General features: G+C 41.4%; 1 protein-coding gene across 1 annotated transcript in view; it reads left to right on the top strand.

Annotated features, from left to right (window-relative positions):
• The window catches only part of LOC124020799 (collagen alpha-1(XIV) chain-like), a 268,028-nt gene that overhangs the window by 151,807 nt on the left and 92,285 nt on the right, over window positions 1-23,936 (top strand). The window contains exons 28-33 of the mRNA XM_046336070.1: window positions 1,533-1,672; window positions 4,449-4,572; window positions 12,348-12,491; window positions 12,853-13,017; window positions 13,745-13,783; window positions 17,425-17,563. Coding sequence (XP_046192026.1) covers window positions 1,533-1,672; window positions 4,449-4,572; window positions 12,348-12,491; window positions 12,853-13,017; window positions 13,745-13,783; window positions 17,425-17,563 — 751 coding nt within the window. The remainder of the gene's footprint in view (window positions 1-1,532; window positions 1,673-4,448; window positions 4,573-12,347; window positions 12,492-12,852; window positions 13,018-13,744; window positions 13,784-17,424; window positions 17,564-23,936) is intronic.

Below are 23,936 nucleotides of genomic sequence, written 5' to 3'. Positions count from 1 at the left end.
GGCCTGCCTGGTGACATCGTTAATAGACCAATGAGAAAGAGTGTTCCAAACCTCTCTGCCAATAACAGCTACTGTAGTTTTCAGTTTTCCTCTCCCCACTCAGACAGATATATTGAGATAAAGATGGCTGCCCTGAACCTTTAATTAGCACGAAGGAAGATCTTATCTGTCTCTGTGTAGTAGGAAGTAGATAAAGCTTCTGGAGGAGACAGATAGTAAGATAGTTCATCCCCACTCTCCACCAGCTGGCCTGTTGTAATGAGACTGAAGATATGAGGCTTACCATCTGGCCTGATGTAATGAGACTGAAGGGTTGAGGCTTTCCAGCTGGCCTGTTGTCATGAGACTGAAGATATGAGGCTTACCATCTGGCCTGATGTAATGAGACTGAAGATTGAGGCTTACCAGCTGGCCTGTTGTAATGAGACTGAAGATATGAGGCTTACCAGCTGGCCTGTTGTAATGAGACTGAAGAATTGAGGCTTACCAGCTGGCCTGTTGTAATGAGACTGAAGAATTTGAGGCTTACCAGCTGGCCTGTTGTAATGAGACTGAAGATTGAGGTTTACCAGCTGGCCTGTTGTAATGAGACTGAAGAGTTGAGGCTTACCAGCTGGCCTGTTGTAATGAGACTGACAATATGAGGCTTACCAGCTGGCCTGTTGTAATGAGACTGACAATATGAGGCTTACCAGCTGGCCTGTTGTAATGAGAATGAAGGGTTGAGGCTTACCAGCTGGCCTGCTGTAATGAGACTGAAATATGAGGCTTACCAGCTGGCCTGTTGTAATGAGACTGACAATATGAGGCTTACCAGCTGGCCTGTTGTAATGAGACTGAAATATGAGGCTCCAGCTGGCCTCTCTGAAGGGTTAAGGCTTACCAGCTGGCCTGCTGTAATGAGACTGACAATATGAGGCTTACCAGCTCCTGCCTGAAGGGTTGAGGCTCTCCTCTGTGTTTGGAATTCCTCTGCCTCTCTCCCTCCCTGCCTCTCTCCCTCCCTGCCTCTTTCCCTCCCTGCCTCTCTCCCTCCCTGCCTCCTTCCCTCCCTCCCTGCCTCCCTCCCTGCTTCCCTCCCTCCTTCCCTGCCTCCTTGCCTCTCTCCCTCCCTGCCTCTCTCCCTCCCTGCTTCCCTCCCTCCTTCCCTGCCTCCTTGCCTCTCCCCTGCCTCTCTCCCTCCCTGCCTCTCTCCCTCCCTGCCTCTCTCCCTCCCTGCCTCCTTCCCTGCCTCTCTCCCTCCCTGCCTCCCTCCCTCCCTCCCTCCCCTCCCTCCCTCCCTCCCCCTCCCTCCCTCCCTCCCTCCCTCCCTCCCTCCCTCCCTCCCTCCCTCCCTCCCTCCCTCCCTCCCTCCCTCCCTCCCTCCCTCCCTCCCTCCCTCCCTCCCTCCCTCCCTCCCTCCCTCCCTCCCTCCCTCCCTCCCTCCCTGCCTCCCTCCCTCCCTGCCTCCCTCCCTCCCTCCCTCCCTCCCTCCCTCCCTGCCTCCCTACCTCCCTCCCTACCTCCCTCCCTACCTGCCTCCCTCCCCCCAGTCTGTAAGGCAGCCAAAGCTGACCTGGTCTTCTTGGTGGACGGGTCTTGGAGCATCGGAGACGACAACTTCCAGAAGATTATCCGCTTCCTGTACAGTACGATGGGATCTCTGGATCTGATTGGTCCTGACGGCACACAGGTAAGACCAATGACAACACCTCGATATTGTAGAGTTATGCATTCAGCCAATATCTCACGGAAATAATGAATAAATTAAATATAACCCAATGCAATGTGTTGAAGGAGAACATTGTCTAACAGTAACCTGATCTCATCCATCTCAGCCACTGATGTTTGAGAAAGCAAAATGTCCTATGAGTGGCTGGTCTAGTCCAGTACACACAGGTCAGAGTGAGGTTAGGGTCACAGGTCAGAGTGAGGTTAGGGTCACAGGTTAGGGTGAGGTTAGGGTCACAGGTTAGGGTGAGGTTAGGGTCACAGGTTAGGGTGAGGTTAGGGTCACAGGTTAGGGTGAGGTTGGGGTCACAGGTTAGGGTGAGGTTAGGGTCACAGGTTAGAGTGAGGTTGGGGTCACAGGTCAGGATGAGGTTAGGGTCACAGGTTAGAGTAAGGTTAGGGTCACAGGTTAGGGTGAGGTTAGGTTCACAGGTCAGGGTGAGGTTAGGTTCACAGGTCAGGGTGAGGTTAGGGTCACAGGTACGGGTGAGGTTAGGGTCACAGGTTAGAGTGAGGTTAGGGTCACAGGTCAGGGTGAGGTTAGGTTTAGATAAAGCCTGTGCTAACATCACCAAACAGAGCCAAATCTAAACCAGGTCTCAAGGGAGAGACCATTATATTGGAATAGACTGGTGACTAGACATTATAAACAGACCCACATCTAAACGAGGTCTCAAGGGAGAGACCATTATATTGGAATAGACTGGTGTCTAGACATTATAAACAGAGGCCCATAGATCTTCATCAAGCCTTCTCTTTCAGACCGTTCACAGCCCATTACTGAGGAACTGGTAGGTTATTGACACAAGGCTGCATTACTAAAGTCCTCCGTATCCCCTTACTACTGTATTAGGGGCTGATGGGTAATGGAGGAATCTGAGGGGACTGAGAGTGAGAAGGGAAGCAGGACATTGAGGGAAGAGGAGGGACAGGGATAGATTCCTGAGGGGACATGCAGTGCAGAGGGTCCTGGCTACAGTAGTTAGGCTCTCAGACAGACAAATAGAAAAACAGACATAAGGAGAGTGAGAAGGGAAGCGAGACATTGAGGGACAGGGATAGATTCCTGAGGAGACATAAGGAGAGTGAGAAGGGAAGCAGGACATTGAGGGAAGAGGAGGGACAGGGATAGATTCCTGAGGAGACATAAGGAGTGTGAGAAGGAAAGCAAGACATTGAGGGACAGGGATAGATTCCTGAGGACATTGAGGGAAGCAGGACATTGAGGGACAGGGATAGATTCCTGAGGGGACATAAGGAGAGTGAGAAGGGAAGCGAGACATTGAGGGAAGAGGAGGGACAGGATAGATTCATTGAGGGGGAAAGAGGGGAAGAGGACAGGGATAGATTCCATGAGGGGACAGGGATAGATTCCTGAGGGGACATAAGGAGAGTGAGTTGAGGGAAGGGAACAGGGATAGATTCCTGAGGGGACATTGAGGAAGACAGAGACATCTGTTCCAAAGATGTTGCAAAATAGTTGCTAAGATGCCAATGAAAGCGTGCATTCAGTATGCGACTATAAGTTCTGGATTCTTCATTGGCAACTTACACTGAACCAAAATATAAACGCAACATGTGCAGTGTTGGTCCCATGTTTCATGAGCTGAAATAAAAGATCCCAGAAATGTTCCATACGCACAAAAAGCTTATTTCTCTAAAATATTGTGCACAAATGTGTTTGCATCCCTGTTAGTGAGCGTTTCACCTTTGTTAAGATAATCAATCCACCTCACAGTTGTGGCATATCAAGAAGCTAATTATTAAACAGCATGAACATTACACAGGTGCACCTTGCGCTGGGGACAATAAAAGGCCACTCTAAAATGTGAATTGTTGTCACACAACACAATGCCACAGATGTCTCAAGTTTTGAGGAGCGTGTAATTGGCACGCTGACCACAGGAATGTCCACCAGAGCTGTTGCCAGAGAATTGAATGTTAATTTCCTACCATAAACCGCCTCCAATGTCATTTTATAGAATTTGGCAGTACATCCAACCGGCCTCACAACCGCAGACCACGTGTATGGCGTCGTGTAGTCGAGTGGTTTGCTGATGTCTACGTTGTGAACAGAGTGCCCCATGGTGATGGTGGGGTTAATGGTATGGGCAGGCATAAGCTACGGACAACAAACACAATTGCATTTTATCGATGGCTGTTTGAATGAACAGAGATACCGCAACGACCTCCTGAGGACAATTGTGACCCGGTCATATGAAATCCATAGATTAAGTCCTAATGAATTGATTTCAGTTGACTGATTTCCTCATATGAACTGTAACTCAGTAAAATCTTTGAAATTGTTGCATGTTGCGTTTATAATTTTTGTTCTGTAAAGTTATTTTCTACATTTTTTAGAACAGATTCATGTTCAACATTCCAAATGATAAACAACCCCTAAACCCCCCCCAAGCCAAAAACACTGTTAGAATTATCTCTGGCTGTGATGAAAGCTTTTACACCTCCCTCTCCCTCTCTCCTTTTCTCACTCTCTCTCTCTCTCTCTCTCTCTCTCTCTCTCTCTCTCTCTCTCTCTCTCTCTCTCTCTCTCTCTCTCTCTCTCTCTCTCTCTCTCTCTCTCTCTCTCTCTCTCTCTCTCTCTCTCTCTCTCTCTCTCTCTCTCTCTCTCTCTCTCTCTCTCTCTCTCTCTCTCTCTCTCTCTCTCTCTCTCTCTCTCTTTCTCTGTTTTTCTCCCTCTCTCTCTCCCCCTTTCTCTCTCTCCCTCTTACTGACAGGTTGCTATAGCACAGTTCAGTGATGATGCCAGGACTGAGTTCAAGCTGAACTCATACGCTAACAAGGAAACGCTGCTCGACGCCATCAGGCGAATCACATACAAGGGAGGGAACACCAAGACAGGTATGTACTAAAGCCTTCTACACACACACACACACACACACACACACACACACACACACACACATACACATACATACATACATACATACATACATACATACATACATACATACATACATACATACATACATACATACATACATACATACATACATACATACATACATACATACATACATACATACATACATACATACATACATACATACATACATACATACATACATACATACATACATACATACATACATAGACACATACATACATAGACACATACATACATAGACACATACATACATAGACACATACATACATAGACACATACATACATAGACACATACATACATACATACATACATACATACATACATACATACATACATACATACATACATACATACATACATACATACATACATACATACATACATACATACATACATACATACATACATACATACATACATACATACATACATACATACATACATACATACATACATACATACATACATACATACATACATACATACATAGACACACAGACACACACACCGTCCCATTTACCATGAGGTATGTACTAAAGCCTTCTGCACACATGGTCGTCGGTCCCAGCGAGCTCTGTTCCTTATTCCCCTGATTTAGGAGGTGGAAACAGGTGCTTTCAGTGCAAACAACACAGTTTCAGTTTGCTGATAGCCTCCTCCTTTGTGGGGAAAGAAGGAATTTCACACTTGAGCTCAGTTTCTGCCCTTGATGTCTCTGAAGGAATCTACAGTGTGTAATTGTATTGCTGAAACTCTACCACAAGTCTAACAACAAAGTGTATGACTAAGGAAGAGAGAGATTCTATGCAGTTGGGAATTTATTTTTGTGCATAGTGCTCCTGTCCCGTACAATATTTGCACAGCAGGTTTGCAGACTAATCCTGGCAGCAGTGTTAGAAATGAAACACCTTGTCTACACATACAGCTCCTCTGCTCTACCCCAGGGGGGAAGGGGCTAACAGCGCTACCCACAGAGGACATGTTTTCTCTGGCTAGAGATGCAAGCTGAGGCCTCTCTCGCTCTCTCTCTCTCTCTCTCTCTCTCTCTCTCTCTCTCTCTCTCTCTCTCTCTCTCTCTCTCTCTCTCTCTCTCTCTCTCTCTCTCTCTCTCTCTCTCTAGAGATGTAAGCTCTCTCTCTCTAGAGATGTAAGCTCTCTCTCTCCCTCTCTCTCTAGAGATGTAAGCGGAGTTCTCTCTCTCTCTAGAGATGTAAGCGGAGGTCTCTCTCTCTTCTCTCTCTCTCTCTCTAGAGATGTAAGCGGAGGTCTCTCTCTCTCTTTCTCTCTCTCTCTCTCTCTCTCTCTAGAGATGTAAGCGGAGGTCTCTCTCTCTCTCTCCTCTCTCTCTCTAGAGATGTAAGCTAGAGATGTAAGCGGAGGTCTCTCTCTCTCTCTCTCTCTCTCTCTAGAGATGTAAGCGGAGGTCTCTCTCTCTCTTTCTCTCTCTCTCTCTCTCTCTCTCTCTCTCTCTCTCTCTCTCTCTCTCTCTCTCTCTCTCTCTCTCTCTCTAGAGATGTAAGCTCTCTCTCTCTCTCTCTCTCTCTCTCTCTCTCTCTCTCTCTCTTTCTCTCTCTCTCTCTCTAGAGATGTAAGCGGAGGTCTCTCTCTCTCTCTCTCTCTCTCTCTCTCTCTCTCTCTCTCTCTCTCTAGAGATGTAAGCGGAGGTCTCTCTCTCTCTCTCTCTCTAGAGATGTAAGCGGAGGTCTCTCTCTCTCTCTCTCTCTAGAGATGTAAGCGGAGGTCTCTCTCGGAGGTCTCTCTCTCTCTCTCTCTCTCTCTCTCTCTAGAGATGTAAGCGGAGGTCTCTCTCTCTCTCTCTCTCTCTCTCTCTCTAGAGATGTAAGCGGAGGTCTCTCTCTCTTTCTCTCTCTCTCTAGAGATGTAAAGCTCTCTCTCTCTCTCTCTAGATGTAAGCGGAGGTCTCTCTCTCTCTCTCTCTCTAGAGATGTAAGCGGAGGTCTCTCTCTCTCTCTCTCTCTCTCTCTCTCTGTAAGCTCTCTCTCTCTCTCTCTCTCTCTCTCTGTAAGCGGAGGTCTCTCTCTCTCTCTCTCTCTCTCTCTCTCTCTCTAGAGATGTAAGCGGAGGTCTCTCTCTCTCTCTCTCTAGAGATGTAAGCGGAGGTCTCTCTCTCTCTCTCTCTCTCTCTCTCTCTCTCTCTCTCTCTCTCTCTCTCTCTCTCTCTCTCTCTCTAGAGATGTAAGCGGAGGTCTCTAGAGATGTAAGCGGAGGTCTCTCTCTCTCTCTCTCTCTCTCTCTCTCTCTCTCTCTCTCTCTCTCTCTCTAGGGATGTAAGCGGAGGTCTCTCTCTCTCTCTCTCTAGAGATGTAAGAGCTCTCTCTCTCTCTCTCTCTAGAGATGTGACCCTTTCTCTCTCTCTCTCTCTCTCTCTCTGTTCTCTCTCTCTCTCTCTCTCTCTCTCTCTCTCTCTCTCTCTAGAGATGTACATGTCTACACTCTACACTCCACACACACACACACACACACACACACACACAGATGTGACACACACACACACACACACACACACACACACACACACACACACACACACACACACACACACACACACACACACACACACACACACACACACACACACACACACACACAGCGATTATGTTCGCTCTGCATTTATTCATTAAGGCTTTAGCTTGACTGTCTTTTCATTTGGAGCTTGAGATGATTGATTTCCAGTAGCTGCTGGTATTAGGGCTGATCCCCCTGTGCTCCATATAGTATTCATACTGTACTGAGGGGATTCTAACAGCGGATCAACATGATTGGCCTGGCCTCATTCCCTCTTTTTTTAACCACCAATCACATCTGAGTCTGAGGTTTAATAACACAAAGAAGGTATTGCAGTGGAGTCTTCACCCAGATCTGTTTCTGCTGTCTCGCCAACTCCATTGCTGTTATTACCTTCACCTAGCCTTCACCTAGTTACCTAGTCACCTAGTCACCTAGTCACCTAGTTACTTAGTCACCTAGTTACCAAGTTACCTAGTTACCTTTAGTTGACACTAGTCACCTAGTTGCACCCTAGTCACCTAGTTACTGAGGGGATTCTAACTAGTCACAGTTACCAAGTTACCTAGTTACCTAGTCACCTAGTTACCTAGTCACCTAGTCACCTAGTTACCTAGTCACCTAGTCACCTAGTCACCCTAGTCACCTAGTCACCTAGTCACCTAGTTACCTAGTCACCTAGTCACCTAGTTACCTAGTCACCTAGTTACCTAGTTACCTAGTCACCTAGTCACCTAGTTACCTAGTTACCTAGTCACCTAGTTACCTAGTTACCTAGTCACCTAGTTACCTAGTTACCTAGAATACATGTGTTTTCTTTGTGTTTCTGGCTGCAGCCCGATGTATAGTTGTTGTTGTTGTTGACGAGGTCTTTCAGGTCTTGGTTGAGGAGGAGTATGTCTGGGAACTTGTTGTTAAGATCTTGTTGTAAGTTTGGAGGCAAAGAAAGGAAGATGCCGGCCAGGAATCAGCCTGAGGATTTATGTACAAGAAACACATTTCACACACGTCTGAGATGGACAGCATTTGATTGATGATGTGATATTCCACTCAGGACCCTGGCAGCCGCACACACAAACAAACACACACACACCGTCTACCACAACACTCTCCACAGTGATAGAGGCCAGCATGTCTTCATGCCTGGCTGGATGGATATTGTGATTCCAATTTGACCTCTGTTTAATATAATACCATGCTGAAACAGACATAACTCTCCCTGGTACAAGACTGATGTTCTCTAGCTCTGCCTGTCATTCATCTTCACTGAAAGACACTTTAATAAAGCTCACAATGACAGCTGAGAAAAAGAGAGAGGGAGAGGGAGAGGGAGAGGGAGAGGGAGGGGAGGGTGAGAGAGGGATGGCCGTCCAGCAAGCTGCTCAGCCATCCTCTGTCTCCATATTAGATGATACAAAGTACCCTGGTAGTGCCTCAGCCATCCTCTGTCTCCATATTAGATGATACAAAGTACCCTGGTAGTGCCTCAGCCATCCTCTGTCTCCATATTAGATGATACAAAGTACCCTGGTAGTGCCTCAGCCATCCTCTGTCTCCATATTAGATGATACAAAGTACCCTGGTAGTGCCTCAGCCATGCAAGACATATTTTATTCAGAGACATCCCAGGGAGGCTGTTTTAAAAAGCTGCTATTACGGAATGACCTTAGACATCAGAGAGATATTAGACATGCACATTGGTAAAGAAAAAAATACTTGCAATGATCCCCACCTGCTTCTGCTCTGTTCGTCCTCTCTACGGACCGCTCCGATGCCCACAATAGGGCTAATGATCTAGGATCTATTTTTGTCTCTGTCAAGGTTTTAGAATAGATAAGACAGGCTCCTCTTTCTTTGTTTAATGTGTCCTATCAGCTTTTCACATTTCCTCTATTAGCATCTCCCGAATGCAATAAATCAGTGGCAGGCAGCCCTGGTCCTGGAGGGCCGCAGGTTTGGGATTTAATCAACCAGGAAGACCAGGTGTGTTGAATTTAGGCTGAACTGACCTGATCAATTATCTAAGTTGGTCAGGTGTGGTGCTGAGTTGCAGAACTCCAGGAACAGGGTTCTCTCCCCCTGACAGCCATTCATTAAACAGTCTAACTAGATTAGTTATGATAGATATTATATTATTATTATTATTCATGTTATTATTACTAGTATTACTATTATTAATGTTATTATTATTACTGTTATTAGTATTACTGTAATTATTATTGTTATTGTTATTATTACTAGTTTTACTATTATTAATGTCATTATTATTATTAATGTTATTATTATTATTATTACTTTTATTATGACTATTGTTACTATTATTAATGTTACTTTTGTTATTATTACTGGTATTATTATTATTATTATTATTGTTATTATTGTTATTATTATTATTGATGTTATTATTAATACTATTATGACTGTTATTATTATTATTATTGTTGTTATTATTATTATTGTTATTATTGTTATTATTGTTATTGTTGTTATTATTATTATTGATGTTATTATGACTATGACTATTATTGTTATTATTACTGCTATTATTATTATTACTGTTATTATTATTATTGTTATTATTATTATTGATGTTATTATTACTATTATTACTATTACTGTTATTATTAGTGTTATTATTATTATTGATGTTATTATTACTATTACTGTTATTATTATTGTTATTATTATTATTGCTGTTATTATTACTATTATTGTTATTATTGTTGTTATTATTATTACTGTTATTATTATTGATGTTATTATTGTTATTATTATTATTGCTGTTATTATTACTATTATTGTTATTATTATTGTTATTATTATTACTGTTATTATTATTGTTATTATTATTATTGCTGTTATTATTACTATTATTGTTATTATTATTGTTATTATTATTACTGTTATTATTATTGTTATTATTATTATTGCTGTTATTATTACTATTACTTTTATTATTATTGTTATTATTATTATTAATGATATTTCTATTACTATTATTACTATTATTATTATTATTATTATTATTATTACTCTTATGGCTATTATTAATACTACTATTGTTATTATTACTGCTATTATTATTACTGTTATTATTACTCTTATGGCTATTATTAATACTACTATTGTTATTATTACTGCTATTATTATTACTGTTATTATTACTATTAGTGTTACTGTTATTACTGTTATTATTATTATTGCTGCTATTATTACTATTATTACTATTATTGTTATTACTGTTATTATTATTATTACAGTTATTATTATTATTGTTGTTATTATTATTATTTATGTTATTATTACTATTATTACTATTACTGTTATTATTATTATTATTGATGTTATTATTACTATTATTACTATTATTGTTATTACTGTTATTATTATTATTATTACTGTTATTATTATTATTGTTGTTATTATTATTATTGATGTTATTATTACTATTATTACTATTATTGTTATTACTGTTATTATTATTATTATTACTGTTATTATTATTATTGTTGTTATTATTATTATTGATGTTATTATTACTATTATTACTATTGCTGTTATTATTATTATTGATGTTGTTATGACTATTATTACTCTTATTGTTATTATTATTATTATTACTGTTATTATTATTATTACTGTTATTATTATTATTACTGTTATTATTATTATTACTGTTATTATTATTATTACTATTATTGTTATTATTACTTATATTATTATTATTATTGATGTTATTATTACTTCTATTATTATTATTATTATTGATGTTATTATGACTATTATTACTCTTATTGTTATTATTATTATTATTACTGTTATTATTATTATTACTGTTATTATTATTACTGTTATTGTTATTATTATTACTCTTATTGTTATTATTATTATTACTGTTATTATTATTATTATTACTGTTATTATTATTATTACTGTTATTATTATTATTACTGTTATTATTATTACTGTTATTGTTATTATTATTACTCTTATTGTTATTATTATTATTACTGTTATTATTATTATTATTACTGTTATTATTATTATTACTGTTATTATTATTACTGTTATTGTTATTATTATTACTCTTATTGTTATTATTATTATTACTGTTATTATTATTATTATTAATGTTATTATTATTATTACTGTTATTATTATTACTGTTATTGTTATTATTTATGTTATTATTACTATTATTACTCATATTGTTATTAATATTATTATTGCTGTTATTAATATTATTATTGCTGTTATTATTATTATTATTATTGATGTTATTATTACTATTATTGTTACTATTATTATTATTATTATTGCTGTTATTATTATTATTTATGTTATTATTACTATTATTACTCATATTGTTATTAATATTATTATTGCTGTTATTATTATTATTATTATTGATGTTATTATTACTATTATTGTTACTATTATTATTATTAATACTATTATTATTATTGTTGTTGTTATAGTTATTTCTATTGTTATTATTATTATTATTACTGTTATTATTATTATTACAGTTATTATTATTATGACTGTTATTGTTATTATTACAGTTGTTATTATTACAGTTATTATTATTATTATTACTGTTATTATTATTATTACTGTTATTATTATTGTTACTGTTATTATTATTATTACTACTATTATTACTATTATTGTGATTTCTATTGTTATTAATACTATTATTATTATTGTTGTTATTATTGTCATTATTATTGTTATTATTATTATTAGTTGCTCCTGATGTGCCTGTCTTCCCTATCCATCCACATATATGGTCTGATAGTCATCCATATATTAACAACAGGCTGTATAGATATGGTCTGATAGTCATCCACACATTAACAACAGGCTGTATAGATATGGTCTGATAGTCATCCATACATTAACATCAGGCTGTATAGATATGGTCTGATAGTCGTCCACACATTAACAACAGGCTGTATAGATGTGGTCTGATAGTCATCCACACATTAACAACAGGCTGTATAGATATGGTCTGATAGTCATCCATACATTAACATCAGGCTGTATAGATATGGTCTGATAGTCGTCCACACATTAACAACAGGCTGTATAGATATGGTCTGATAGTCATCCACACATTAACAACAGGCTGTGATGTGTAGATATGATCTCTGTCATTCCTATCCATAGAAATATAACTCTATGTCCCTATCCATCCAGGCCGGGCCATTAAGCACGTGAAGGAATCTATCTTCACCTCAGAGGGAGGAGTGAGGAGGGGGGTTCCTAAGGTACTGGTGGTCCTCACCGATGGCCGTTCCCAAGACGACGTCAACAAGGTCTCCAAGGAGATGCAGATGGAAGGTGAGTGGCATAGAGTGAGTCCCAAATAGTGCCCTATTATCTGTACTAGTATAGTGCACTACTCTGGCCAAAAGTAGTGTGGGAATAGGGAATAGGGTGTTATTTTGGATAAAACCCATGTTTCTTCCTCTGAGGACAATACACTATTCCATTGTATTATATTGTTGTAACAGAACTATTCATGGCTCTCAACCCAAAAACAAAACTTAGAGAGAAATATGTTCGTGGTAGAAGGGTCACTTAGCAAGTCAGAGAGTGGTAAGATAGGCCAATCAAATAGTTTCCTTGGAATTGTTTTGCTTTATTGCTGAAGAAAAACAAAATATTGTTTTCAAATCTTAACAATGTATGTCCTTGGAAGGCTACATCATCTTTGCCATCGGCTTTGCTGATGCGGACTACGGAGAGTTGGTGAACATCGCCAGCAAACCCAGCGACAGACACGTCTTCTTTGTGGACGATTTGGACGCTGTCAAGAAAATTGAGGAGCAGCTGATCACTTTTGTGTGTGAGGCTGCAACTGCCAGTAAGTACTGCCAGAACTGAAGCAGCTGCCATTGGAAGAATGTTCCAGAACTGATATAATCTACTGTAGAATAGAGACAGATGGTAGGTTTGGTCATGTGGTTTATAATCTACTGTAGAATAGAGACAGGTGGTAGGTTTGGTAATGTGGTTTATAATCTACTGTAGAATAGAGACAGATGGTAGGTTTGGTAATGTGGTTTATAATCTACTGTAGAATAGAGACAGGTGGTAGGTTTGGTAATGTGGTTTATAATCTACTGTAGAATAGAGACAGGTGGTAGGTTTGGTCATGTGGTTTCCAGAACTGATTTAATCTACTGTAGAATAGAGACAGATGGTAGGTTTGGTCATGTGGTTTATAATCTACTGTAGAATAGAGACAGATGGTATGTTTGGTCATGTGGTTTCCAGAACTGATTTAATCTACTGTAGAATAGAGACAGATGGTAGGTTTGATCATGTAGTTTCCAGAACTGATATAATCTACTGTAGAATAGAGACAGGTGGTAGGTCTGGTAATGTGGTCTCCAGAACTGATAAAATCTACTGTAGAATAGAGACAGGTGGTAGGTCTGGTAATGTGGTTTAATGGATTAGTTATTATTACAAAGAAGAGGATTCATCCACATTTAAATCTTAATAAGAGGATCTTGATTCATGATGAAATGACAGTGATTAATATCCTGTTCATTATTTAACCAACCCTTTCATCCATCTTGTTTTAGCTTGTCCATCGGTTCTGATGAGTGGCAACACCATGGCAGGTAAAACTATGTAAAACACGTACAGCTGGTTACTGCTTTATAGTCGTAGAATGTGTATCCCTATTGAGATAAACCCCTCTCAATCTACAGTCAATGTGGATCGTCTGATCCCACTTAGTCATTCACGGGAGAGACTCCGTGTCCCTGGCTGTTGTCAGGAGCAACATGTCATCTGTCACGTGATTCTGGTTCAAATCCAGTCAGACGGAGTTACATAGAGTCAGAGTGTAGTGGAGGGTATACACAGTGTACCACCGGATCGAACACTGGGCATTGTGTATACTCACTTCCTAATCCCTACGATGCGCATCAAAGTAGTGTAGTTGAGGTATACACCTGCTCGCCTCCCTACCACTGAGGAAGTACAGTTCCCGCTCAGCCCAGTCAAAACTGTTCGCTGCTCTGGCCCCCCAATGGTGGAACAAACTCCCTCACGACGCCAGGACAGCAGAGGCAATCACCACCTTCCGGAGACACCTGAAACCCCACCTCTTTAAGGAATACCTAGGATAGGATAAAGTAATCCTTCTACCCCCCCCCCCCTTAAAAGATTTAGATGCACTATTGTAAAATGGCTGTTCCACTGGATGTCATAAGGTGAATGCACCAATTTATAAGTCGCTCTGGATAAGAGCGTCTGCTAAATGACTTAAATGTAAATGTGTACCACCGTATTTTACACTGGGCATTGTGTATACTCACTTCTTAATCCCTACGATGAGCATCAAGGTAGTGTAGTGGAGGTGTACACCGTGTACCACCGTATTTTACACTGGGCATTGTGTATACCCACTTCTTAATCCCTACGATGAGCATCAAGGTAGTGTAGTGGAGGTATACACCGTATCAGTAAGGCTGATGGAACACATCACAATGTTAAGCTTCAAATGTTAAAAAAAAATTCTCCCCGTTTTAGGCTTTAAGCTGCTTTAAAGGGAGGCAAGACATGCCTCATAATATGAAGTAAAACGTCCAGTTTTAAACATTTAAGGAAAACAGGAAAAATATAGCGATGCTGATGACAGGCCTAAACCGTCTTCTGATTGATGGTAAGGCTTTGCCAAAAACCTTCTCAATGAAATGTTACCTGCTACAAAGTAGCCTATGCCTGCCTGGCAGAATGATATCATGATTATCCAGTGGCTGGTTGTTTGGCAAACCCCATCTCATGTGCTGTGGAAACACAGCTAACCACTTCAATTAAAGGGTAACTACACTCAAAAATATACATTTCTTCGCTTTTTCTCAGACCTCAAAAGTGTTCTCCTGATGTGGTTAAGGCATTGTTATGGGATTAGAACATCCAATTCTGTTGTTTTTACATTAAGAAAGTGTGACTTTAAGAGCGAAAACCTGAAGGAGAAAAAAAGATCTGAAACCTGTAAATTCCTGACTCAGTTGACAGCCTCATTTATCTGTTTCAATAGTAGACCTACTATTATCCTACTGCACAGTACAGCTTGGGTTGGCCTGCCTGTGAAAGACCAATATGGAATTCATCATTTTAGGTCATTCAGAGTGAATGTCACTGTTTCTCATAGGATTTTTGACAGAGTTCTCCTTTCCTTCGCCGGGTGGGGATAGGAAATACTATCCAGAGGGAGAGTGGTTGACAGAATGACATTATTATTGCTATGTATATATCCAGCACCTAAATAGTATTTACTACCTTGGCCCATTTTGTTGCTTGAAGATAAAAATGTGTACCATTTTATTCTAGTATTCTAGTATCTCTACGGTTATCTATGGTTCTCTATGGTTCTCTGTTGTTCTCTATGGTTCTCTATGGTTCTCTATGGTTCTCAATGGTTATCTATGGTTATCTATGGTTCTCTATGGTTCTCTATGGTTCTCTATGGTTCTCTATGGTTCTCTATGGTTCTCTATGGTTCTCAATGGTTCTCAATGGTTCTCTATGGTTCTCTATGGTTCTCTGTTGTTCTCTGTTGTTCTCTATTGTTCTCTGTTGTTCTCTATGGTTCTCTATGGTTCTCTGTTGTTCTCTATGGTTCTCTTGTTCTCTGTTGTTCTCTATGGTTATCTATGGTTATCTATGGTTATCTATTGTTCTCTATGGTTCTCTATGGTTCTCTGTTGTTCTCTGTTGTTCTCTGTTGTTCTCTATGGTTATCTATGGTTCTCTATGGTTCTCTGTTGTTCTCTATGGTTATCTATGGTTCTCTATGGTTCTCTGTTGTTCTCTGTTGTTCTCTGTTGTTCTCTATGGTTATCTATGGTTCTCTATGGTTCTCTGTTGTTCTCTATGGTTATCTATTGTTCTCTGTTGTTCTCTATGGTTCTCTATGGTTCTCTGTTGTTCTCTGTTGTTATCTATGGTTCTCTATGGTTCTCTGTTGTTCTCTATGGTTATCTATGGTTCTCTGTTGTTCTCTGTTGTTCTCTATGGTTATCTATGGTTCTCTGTTGTTCTCTGTTGTTCTCTGTTGTTCTCTGTTGTTCTCTGTTGTTCTCTATGGTTATCTATGGTTCTCTATTGTTCTCTATGGTTCTCTATGGTTCTCTATGGTTCTCTGTTGTTCTCTATGGTTCTCTGTTGTTCTCTGTTGTTCTCTGTTGTTCTCTGTTGTTCTCTGTTGTTCTCTATGGTTCTCTATGGTTCTCTGTTGTTCTCTATGGTTATCTATGGTTCTCTATGGTTCTCTGTTGTTCTCTGTTGTTCTCTGTTGTTCTCTGTTGTTCTCTATGGTTATCTATGGTTCTCTATGGTTCTCTGTTGTTCTCTATGGTTATCTATTGTTCTCTGTTGTTCTCTATGGTTCTCTATGGTTCTCTGTTGTTCTCTGTTGTTATCTATGGTTCTCTATGGTTCTCTGTTGTTCTCTATGGTTATCTATGGTTCTCTGTTGTTCTCTGTTGTTCTCTATGGTTATCTATGGTTCTCTGTTGTTCTCTGTTGTTCTCTGTTGTTCTCTGTTGTTCTCTGTTGTTCTCTATGGTTATCTATGGTTCTCTATTGTTCTCTATGGTTCTCTATGGTTCTCTATGGTTCTCTATGGTTCTCTGTTGTTCTCTATGGTTCTCTGTTGTTCTCTGTTGTTCTCTGTTGTTCTCTGTTGTTCTCTGTTGTTCTCTGTGGTTCTCTATGGTTCTCTGTTGTTCTCTATGGTTATCTATTGTTCTCTGTTGTTATCTATGGTTCTCTGTTGTTCTCTATGGTTCTCTGTTGTTCTCTATGGTTCTCTGTTGTTCTCTATGGTTCTCTGTTGTTCTCTCTATGGTTATCTATTGTTCTCTATGGTTATCTATTGTTCTCTGTTGTTCTCTATGGTTATCTATGGTTCTCTGTTGTTCTCTATTGTTCTCTATTGTTCTCTATGGTTCTCTGTTGTTATCTATGGTTCTCTGTTGTTATCTATGGTTCTCTGTTGTTCTCTATGGTTCTCTGTTGTTCTCTGTTGTTCTCTATTGTTCTCTATGGTTCTCTGTTGTTCTCTGTTGTTCTCTGTTGTTCTCTGTTGTTCTCTATTGTTCGCTTTTGTCTCTGTTGTTCTCTATGGTTCTCTGTTGTTCTCTGTTGTTCGCTTTTGTCTCTGTTGTTCTCTATGGTTCTTTGTAGTTCTCTATGGTTCTCTATGGAGTGGTTATAGCATAGATGTGTGTTCTGCTCCTTCCCTCCTTAGGCTTCAGGATGATGGACATGTTTGGCCTGGTAGAGAAGGAGTACAGTAACGTAGAGGGAGTGTCCCTGGAACCAGGCTCCTTCAACAGCTTCCCCTGCTACAGACTGCACAAAGACGCCCTGGTCTCACAGCCCACCAAGTAGGTTCTACTAGGTTCTGTGTCTTGTCATGGCGATGAGAGGTAGAAGATCAGCTAGGGTCCACACTGAGCTCACTCTCTCCTTCAGTGTCCACTCTTGGCATATTTTTCCTGGAATATACTCCAACAGCTTCCCCAAATGATAGGTTAGGTGGAAGTTTCCCTCTGATAGGTCAGGTGGAAGTTTCCCTCTGATAGGTCAGGTGGAAGTTTCCCTCTGATAGGTCAGGTGGAAGTTTCCCTCTGATAGGTCAGGTGGAAGTTTCCCTCTGATAGGTCAGGTGGAAGTTTCCCTCTGATAGGTCAGGTGGAAGTTTCTCTCTGAGAGGTCAGGTGGAAGTTTCCCTCTGATAGGTCAGGTGGAAGTTTCCCTCTGATAGGTCAGGTGGAAGTTTCCCTCTGATAGGTCAGGTGGAAGTTTCTCTCTGAGAGGTCAGGTGGAAGTTTCCCTCTGATAGGTCAGGTGGAAGTTTCCCTCTGACAGGTCAGGTGGAAGTTTCCCTCTGATAGGTCAGGTAGACATTTCCCTCTGATAGGTCAGGTGGAAGTTTCTCTCTGAGAGGTCAGGTGGAAGTTTCCCTCTGATAGGTCAGGTGGAAGTTTCCCTCTGACAGGTCAGGTGGAAGTTTCCCTCTGATAGGTCAGGTAGACGTTTCCCTCTGACAGGTCAGGTGGAAGTTTCCCTCTGATAGGTCAGGTAGACGTTTCCCTCTGATAGGTCAGGTGGAAGTTTTGCCATACAGAATCGGTTCTACCCATCCAATCCTTTCAGATACACAGACGTGTCTATGCCTGGAGGAAGAGGTTGTTCCTGAACTGTCCTTCCTCATCCTCCTAGAGGGGCCTTCCTCATCCTCCTAGAGGGGCCTTCCTCATCCTCCTAGAGGGGCCTTCCTCATCCTCCTAGAGGGGCCTTCCTCATCCTCCTAGAGGGGCCTTCCTCATCCTCCTAGAGGGGCCTTCCTCATCGTCCTAGAGGGACCTTCCTCATCCTCTATGGGAAACGTGTACTTCAAAACATCAAGAGAGGGTCAACCCCAGTAGCTAATAGGAGTCTTGTACTTTAAAACATCAGGGGAGGGTCAACCCCACTTGCTAGCCGAAGACAAACACCAGAGCTCTTTGAAATAGCAGCCAGTTATTTTCAAGGTACCTCAAACAATACAAAGTTATTGCCAATGAAAATCACTTAGGGGAGTCTAATCACATGTGAAGTGTGTGTGTGTGTGTGCGTGCGTGCGTGCGTGTGTGTGTGTGTGTTGACAGATGTAGCTCTACTCCTACTGAGGATAATATTTAGTTTAGACTTCTACTTTGTTCATAATGTTCAGAGGGGATTGTGTTATTGCAGTGGAGGGACTCAGCACCTCTAAATGATGTCTTCAGGGTGACCTGCCAACACCACGGCCCATATCCAGGCATCACTCAGTCACATACTAGATAATGTATATAGTAAATAATGTAATCAGAAGGGCCATTATGGCATTTGTTGTGTGAAGGTAAGATAAGCCAGTCAAATGAACTTCCCATTACCCTGCATCAGGTATCAGATATCAGGACTTCCCATTACTCTGCATCAGGTATCAGATATCAGGACTTCCCATTACTCTGTATCAGGTATCAGGACTTCCCATTACTCTGCATCAGGTATCAGGACTTCCCATTACTCTGCATCAGGTATCAGGACTTCCCATTACCCTGCATCAGATATCAGATATCAGGACTTCCCATTACTCTGCATCAGGTATCAGATATCAGGACTTCCCATTACTCTGCATCAGGTATCAGGACTTCCCATTACTCTGCATCAGGTATCAGGACTTCCCATTACTCTGAATCAGGTATCAGGACTTCCCATTACTCTGTATCAGGTATCAGGACTTCCCATTACTCTGCATCAGGTATCAGGACTTCCCATTACTCTGCATCAGGTATCAGGACTTCCCATTACTCTGTATCAGGTATCAGGACTTCCCATTACTCTGAATCAGGTATCAGGACTTCCCATTACTCTGCATCAGGTATCAGGACTTCCCATCACTCTGCATCAGGTATCAGGACTTCCCATTACCCTGTATCAGGTATCAGGACTTCCCATTACCCTGCATCAGATATCAGATATCAGGACTTCCCATTACCCTGCATCAGATATCAGATATCAGGACTTCCCATTACCCTGCATCAGATATCAGGACTTCCCATTACCCTGTATCAGGTATCAGATATCAGGACTTCCCATTACTCTGCATCAGGTATCAGGACTTCCCATTACCCTGTATCAGGTATCAGGACTTCCCATTACTCTGTATCAGATATCAGGACTTCCCATTACTCTGTATCAGGTATCAGGACTTCCCATTACCCTGTATCAGGTATCAGGACTTCCCATCACTCTGTATCAGGTATCAGGACTTCCCATTACTCTGCATCAGGTATCAGGTATCAGGACTTCCCATTACTCTGCATCAGGTATCAGGACTTCCCATTACTCTGCATCAGGTATCAGGACTTCCCATTACTCTGAATCAGATATCAGGTATCAGGACTTCCCATTACCCTGCATCAGATATCAGATATCAGGACTTCCCATTACTCTGAATCAGATATCAGGTATCAGGACTGCCCATTACCCTGCATCAGATATCAGACATCAGGACTTCCCATTACTCTGCATCAGGTATCAGGACTTCCCATTACTCTGCATCAGGTATCAGGACTTCCCATTACTCTGAATCAGATATCAGGTATCAGGACTTCCCATTACTCTGAATCAGATATCAGGTATCAGGACTTCCCATTACTCTGCATCAGGTATCAGGACTTCCCATTACTCTGCATCAGATATCAGATATCAGGACTTCCCATTACCCTGCATCAGATATCAGGACTTCCCATTACTCTGCATCAGATATCAGGACTTCCCATTACCCTGTATCAGGTATCAGATATCAGGACTTCCCATTACTCTGCATCAGGTATCAGGACTTCCCATTACTCTGTATCAGGTATCAGGACTTCCCATTACTCTGTATCAGGTATCAGGACTTCCCATTACTCTGTATCAGGTATCAGGACTTCCCATTACCCTGTATCAGGTATCAGGACTTCCCATCACTCTGTATCAGGTATCAGGACTTCCCATTACTCTGTATCAGGTATCAGGACTTCCCATTACTCTGCATCAGGTATCAGGACTTCCCATTACTCTGCATCAGGTATCAGGACTTCCCATTACTCTGAATCAGATATCAGGTATCAGGACTTCCCATTACCCTGCATCAGATATCAGATATCAGGACTTCCCATTACTCTGAATCAGATATCAGGTATCAGGACTTCCCATTACCCTGCATCAGATATCAGATATCAGGACTTCCCATTACTCTGCATCAGGTATCAGGACTTCCCATTACTCTGAATCAAGGTATCAGGACTCAGATATCAGATATCAGGTATCAGGACTTCCCATTACCCTGCATCAGATATCAGATATCAGGACTTCCCATTACTCTGCATCAGGTATCAGGACTTCCCATTACTCTGAATCAGATATCAGGTATCAGGACTTCCCATTACTCTGAATCAGATATCAGGTATCAGGACTTCCCATTACTCTGCATCAGGTATCAGGACTTCCCATTACTCTGCATCAGATATCAGGACTTCCCATTACTCTGAATCAGATATCAGGTATCAGGACTTCCCATTACCCTGCATCAGGTATCAGGACTTCCCATTACTCTGCATCAGATATCAGGACTTCCCATTACCCTGTATCAGGTATCAGAACTTCCCATTACTCTGTATCAGGTATCAGGACTTCCCATTACTCTGTATCAGATATCAGAACTTCCCATTACTCTGCATCAGGTATCAGGACTTCCCATTACCCTGTATCAGGTATCAGGACTTCCCATTACCCTGTATCAGGTATCAGGACTTCCCATTACTCTGCATCAGATATCAGATATCAGGACTTCCCATTACTCTGCATCAGGTATCAGGACTTCCCATTACCCTGTATCAGGTATCAGGACTTCCCATTACTCTGAATCAGATATCAGGTATCAGGACTTCCCATTACTCTGTATCAGATATCAGAACTTCCCATTACTCTGCATCAGGTATCAGGACTTCCCATTACTCTGTATCAGGTATCAGGACTTCCCATTACTCTGCATCAGGTATCAGGACTTCCCATTACTCTGCATCAGGTATCAGGACTTCCCATTACTCTGCATCAGGTATCAGATATCAGGACTTCCCATTACTCTGTATCAGATATCAGAACTTCCCATTACTCTGCATCAGGTATCAGGTATCAGGACTTCCCATTACTCTGCATCAGATATCAGGACTTCCCATTACTCTGCATCAGATATCAGATATCAGGACTTCCCATTACTCTGAATCAGATATCAGGTATCAGGACTTCCCATTACCCTGCATCAGATATCAGATATCAGGACTTCCCATTACTCTGCATCAGGTATCAGGACTTCCCATTACTCTGCATCAGGTATCAGGACTTCCCATTACTCTGAATCAGATATCAGGACTTCCCATTACTCTGCATCAGATATCAGATATCAGGACTTCCCATTACTCTGCATCAGGTATCAGGACTTCCCATTACTCTGCATCAGATATCAGATCACAGGACTTCCCATTACTCTGCATCAGGTATCAGGTATCAGGACTTCCCATTACTCTGCATCAGGTATCAGGACTTCCCATTACTCTGCATCAGGTATCAGATATCATCAGGACTTCCCATTACTCTGTATCAGGTATCAGGACTTCCCATTACCCTGTATCAGGTATCAGGACTTCCCATTACTCTGTCATCAGGACTTCCCATATCAGATATCAGGACTTCCCATTACCCTGTATCAGGTATCAGGACTTCCCATTACTCTGCATCAGGTATCAGGACTTCCCATTACCCTGTATCAGGTATCAGGACTTCCCATTACTCTGCATCAGGTATCAGGACTTCCCATTACTCTGTATCAGGTATCAGGACTTCCCATTACCCTGCATCAGATATCAGGACTTCCCATTACTCTGGGTATCAGACTTCCCATTACCCTGAAAGGGTTCAGGGACTTCCCATTACTGGAGAGGGTTCAGGGTTACACTGGAATCAGGTTTAGGACTTCCCATTACTGGCAGAGGGTTCAGGACTTACACTGGAAAGGTTTCAGGGTTAGACTGAAGGTAGGGTTATGGTTCCCATTACTGGAATCAGGTTTAGGGTTAGACTGAAGAGGGTTAGGGTTAGACTGGAAAGGTTTAGGGTTAGACTGGAGAGGGTTAGGGTTAGACTGGAAAGGGTTAGGGTTAGACTGGAGAGGGTTCAGGACTTAGACTGGAGAGGGTTAGGGTTAGACTGGAGAGGGTTAGGATTAGACTGAAGAGGGTTTGGGTTAGACTGGATCAGGGTTCAGGGATACACTGGAGAGGGTTAGGGATTACACTGGAGAGGGTTAGGGTTACACTGGAGAGGGTTAGGGTTACACTGGAGGGTTAGGGTTAGACTGGAGCCATTCCATCTTGAACCATTCAGGGTTATCTGGCTGCCAGTTAAGTTACCCTGTCTGTCTGGTTTGTTAGTCTGTCTGTCTGTTAGGGTTAGTCTGGAAAGGTCTAGGGTTAGACTGTCTGGGTTAGGGTTAGACTGGAAAGGGTTAGGGTTAGACTGGAGAGGGTTAGGGTTAGTCTGTCTGGGTTAGGGTTAGACTGTTGGGATACACTGGAGAGGGTTAGGGTTAGACTGGAGAGGGTTAGGGTTAGTCTGTCTGAGGGTTAGGGTTAGACTGGAGCCATTCTGTTGTTCTGTCTGTCTGTTAAGTCTGTCTGTCTGTCTGTCTGTCTGTCTGTCTGTCTGTCTGTCTGAAGAGGTTAGGGTTAGACTGGAGTCTGGAAAGGGTTAGGGTTAGACTCTGTCTGTCTGTCTGTCTGTCTGTCTGTCTGTCTGTCTGTCTGTCTGTCTGTCTGTCTGTCTGTCTGTCTGTCTGTCTGTCTGTCTGTCTGTCTGTCTGTCTGTCTGTCTGTCTGTCTGTCTGTCTGTCTGTCTGTCTGTCTGTCTGTCTGTCTGTCTGTCTGTCTGTCTGTCTGTCTGTCTGTCTGTCTGTCTGTCTGTCTGTCTGTCTGTCTGTCTGTCTGTCTGTCTGTCTGTCTGTCTGTCTGTCTGTCTGTCTGTCTGTCTGTCTGTCTGTCTGTCTGTCTGTCTGTCTGTCTGTCTGTCTGTCTGTCTGTCTGTCTGTCTGTCTGTCTGTCTGTCTGTCTGTCTGTCTGTCTGTCTGTCTGTCTGTCTGTCTGTCTGTCTGTCTGTCTGTCTGTCTGTCTGTCTGTCTGTCTGTCTGTCTGT

This window comes from Oncorhynchus gorbuscha, unplaced genomic scaffold (genome assembly GCF_021184085.1).
Source record: "Oncorhynchus gorbuscha isolate QuinsamMale2020 ecotype Even-year unplaced genomic scaffold, OgorEven_v1.0 Un_scaffold_914, whole genome shotgun sequence".
Classification (NCBI taxonomy): domain Eukaryota; kingdom Metazoa; phylum Chordata; class Actinopteri; order Salmoniformes; family Salmonidae; genus Oncorhynchus; species Oncorhynchus gorbuscha.
Note: the sequence above shows the minus strand (reverse complement) of the source record. Positions and strands in the feature narration are given on the sequence as shown.